We start from the raw sequence: 1,913 nt of genomic DNA, 5'->3' as shown, positions 1-1,913 counted from the left end.
ATATGTATATATATATATATACAGAGAGAGAAAAGAGAGAGAGAGAGAGAGAGAGAGAGAGAGGAGGGGGGTTTAAGTTCGTCAATTAACCTGCTGATAGATTTTATCTTGAATTCTTCGTGAGGCAAATGTGACTGGACAGAGTGGTGCCACACTGGACAGTGAGGTGCGATACTGGACAGTGAGGGTGGTTTGGACAGTGGAGTGTGACACTGGACACGTGTGAGTGGATAGTGGAATGTGATGCTGGACAGCGAGTGTGTGTGTGTGGACACAATGGACACGTGAGTGGACAGTGGTGTGTGATATACGGGACGGTGAGTTGAGTGCGGCTGCAGCAACAGTAAGTGGACACATATGGTGGTGTGGTTTGATTTGGACAGCAAACGGAATTGAACAAATGCATATCACTGGGGAGGAGAAAAAAACATAAAAGTTATCATGAGAGAGAGAGAGAGAGAGAGGGAGAAAGAAAGAGAGAGAGAGAATGTCATTCAAAGAAGAATTATGGTGAAGATACAAGGACTCTAATTCAATGATGATGATGGTGATGGTGATGATGGCAGGGTAACAGTAATGACAAGGGTAACAGTAGTAGTAGTAGTAGTAGTAGTAGTAGAAGTTAACAATTAAACTAACAATAATAATAATGATGGAGACACAAGGCCTCAAATTTGTGGGGTGGGGACTAGTCGATTATATCGACCCCAGTATTTCACTGGTACTTATTTTTATCGAGCCCCGAAATGATGAAAGGCAAAGTCAACCTCGGCGGAATTTGAACTCAGAATGTAGCGATGGGTGAAATACCGCTAAGCATTTCGTCCAGCGTGCTAACGATTCTGCCAGCTCACCACCTTAATAATAATAATAATATTGTTGTTGTTGTTGTTGTTTTAGATGCATCATACAAAAGTAAGGATACGCTTTCTCATGAACGAACACCCACCAAGTGCATTTCGTTTCTCCCAGGATAGATTGGCGCCAACACACACACACACACACACACTCGCACGCATCCATGCACCCATGGACGTGCACTCTCGCAGTAAGAGATCGACATTTATGCCAATGCACAGATTGACACGCACACATTTGATGAGATCACATGCCCAAAACACACACAGACACACATAATATATATACACCCATTGTCATTTTTTTTTTCTTAACATACCCACACGCACACACATTACGCTGCTAACATGCATAATGCACATACGTGCATACCACACACACACACACACACACACATAATTATCTGTATGTACACGTATACCAAACGAATGGTATATCTATAATATATTTGCATGCAGGCAGCAGGTGCACCTGCATTAATATGCATGTGCACAAGCACCTGCAAAGACACACACACCTGTGTGCACACACATATATACATACATTAATCAACATGAGTCTGTTTCCCTCCTCCTCGTGGCCATACTGTAGCAGTAATGGCAGCAGCAACAGCAGCAGTAGTAGTTGTAGTAGTAGTTATGGTACTAAAATTGGTAGTTGTAATAGTAGTGGTGGTAGTAGTAGAAGACATAGCTGTAGCAGACACAGTAGTAACAGTAGTAGTAGTAGTAGTAGTAGTAGTAGTAGTAGTAGTAGTAGTAGTAGTTGTGGTTGTGGTAGTAGTCGTAGTAGTTCTTCTAATGATGTGTGCTGTGTGTATTGTCCGTCCTCGTGGAGAGAATGTGACCGGCGTTTAAGATTGAGTTGATGTGCATTACAAGGACGTGATGTGCAGCATGGGGGTCCTTGAGGGTGTTACCAAACATGGACATCGTCTGTAGCGCTATGTTGGCCTGAAAAATAAAGAAAAGAAAAGATTAATATATATGCGTAAATATCATCATCATCATCATCATATATATATATATATATATATATATATATATATATATATA

At 41.3% G+C, this 1,913-nt stretch overlaps 1 protein-coding gene across 1 annotated transcript in view; it reads right to left on the bottom strand.

Moving 5' to 3' along the window:
* Positions 1-28: 28 nt before the first annotated feature.
* Positions 29-1,913, bottom strand: part of LOC106868772 (phospholipase A and acyltransferase 5) — a 31,243-nt gene continuing 29,358 nt past the window's right edge. Inside the window, exon 2 of the mRNA XM_014914190.2 lies at positions 29-1,811. Coding sequence (XP_014769676.1) covers positions 1,656-1,811 — 156 coding nt within the window. The 3' untranslated portion in view covers positions 29-1,655. The remainder of the gene's footprint in view (positions 1,812-1,913) is intronic.

The sequence above is a fragment of the Octopus bimaculoides genome, chromosome 24, assembly GCF_001194135.2.
Source record: "Octopus bimaculoides isolate UCB-OBI-ISO-001 chromosome 24, ASM119413v2, whole genome shotgun sequence".
NCBI classification, from domain to species: domain Eukaryota; kingdom Metazoa; phylum Mollusca; class Cephalopoda; order Octopoda; family Octopodidae; genus Octopus; species Octopus bimaculoides.
This window is presented reverse-complemented; position numbering and strand designations above follow the sequence as displayed.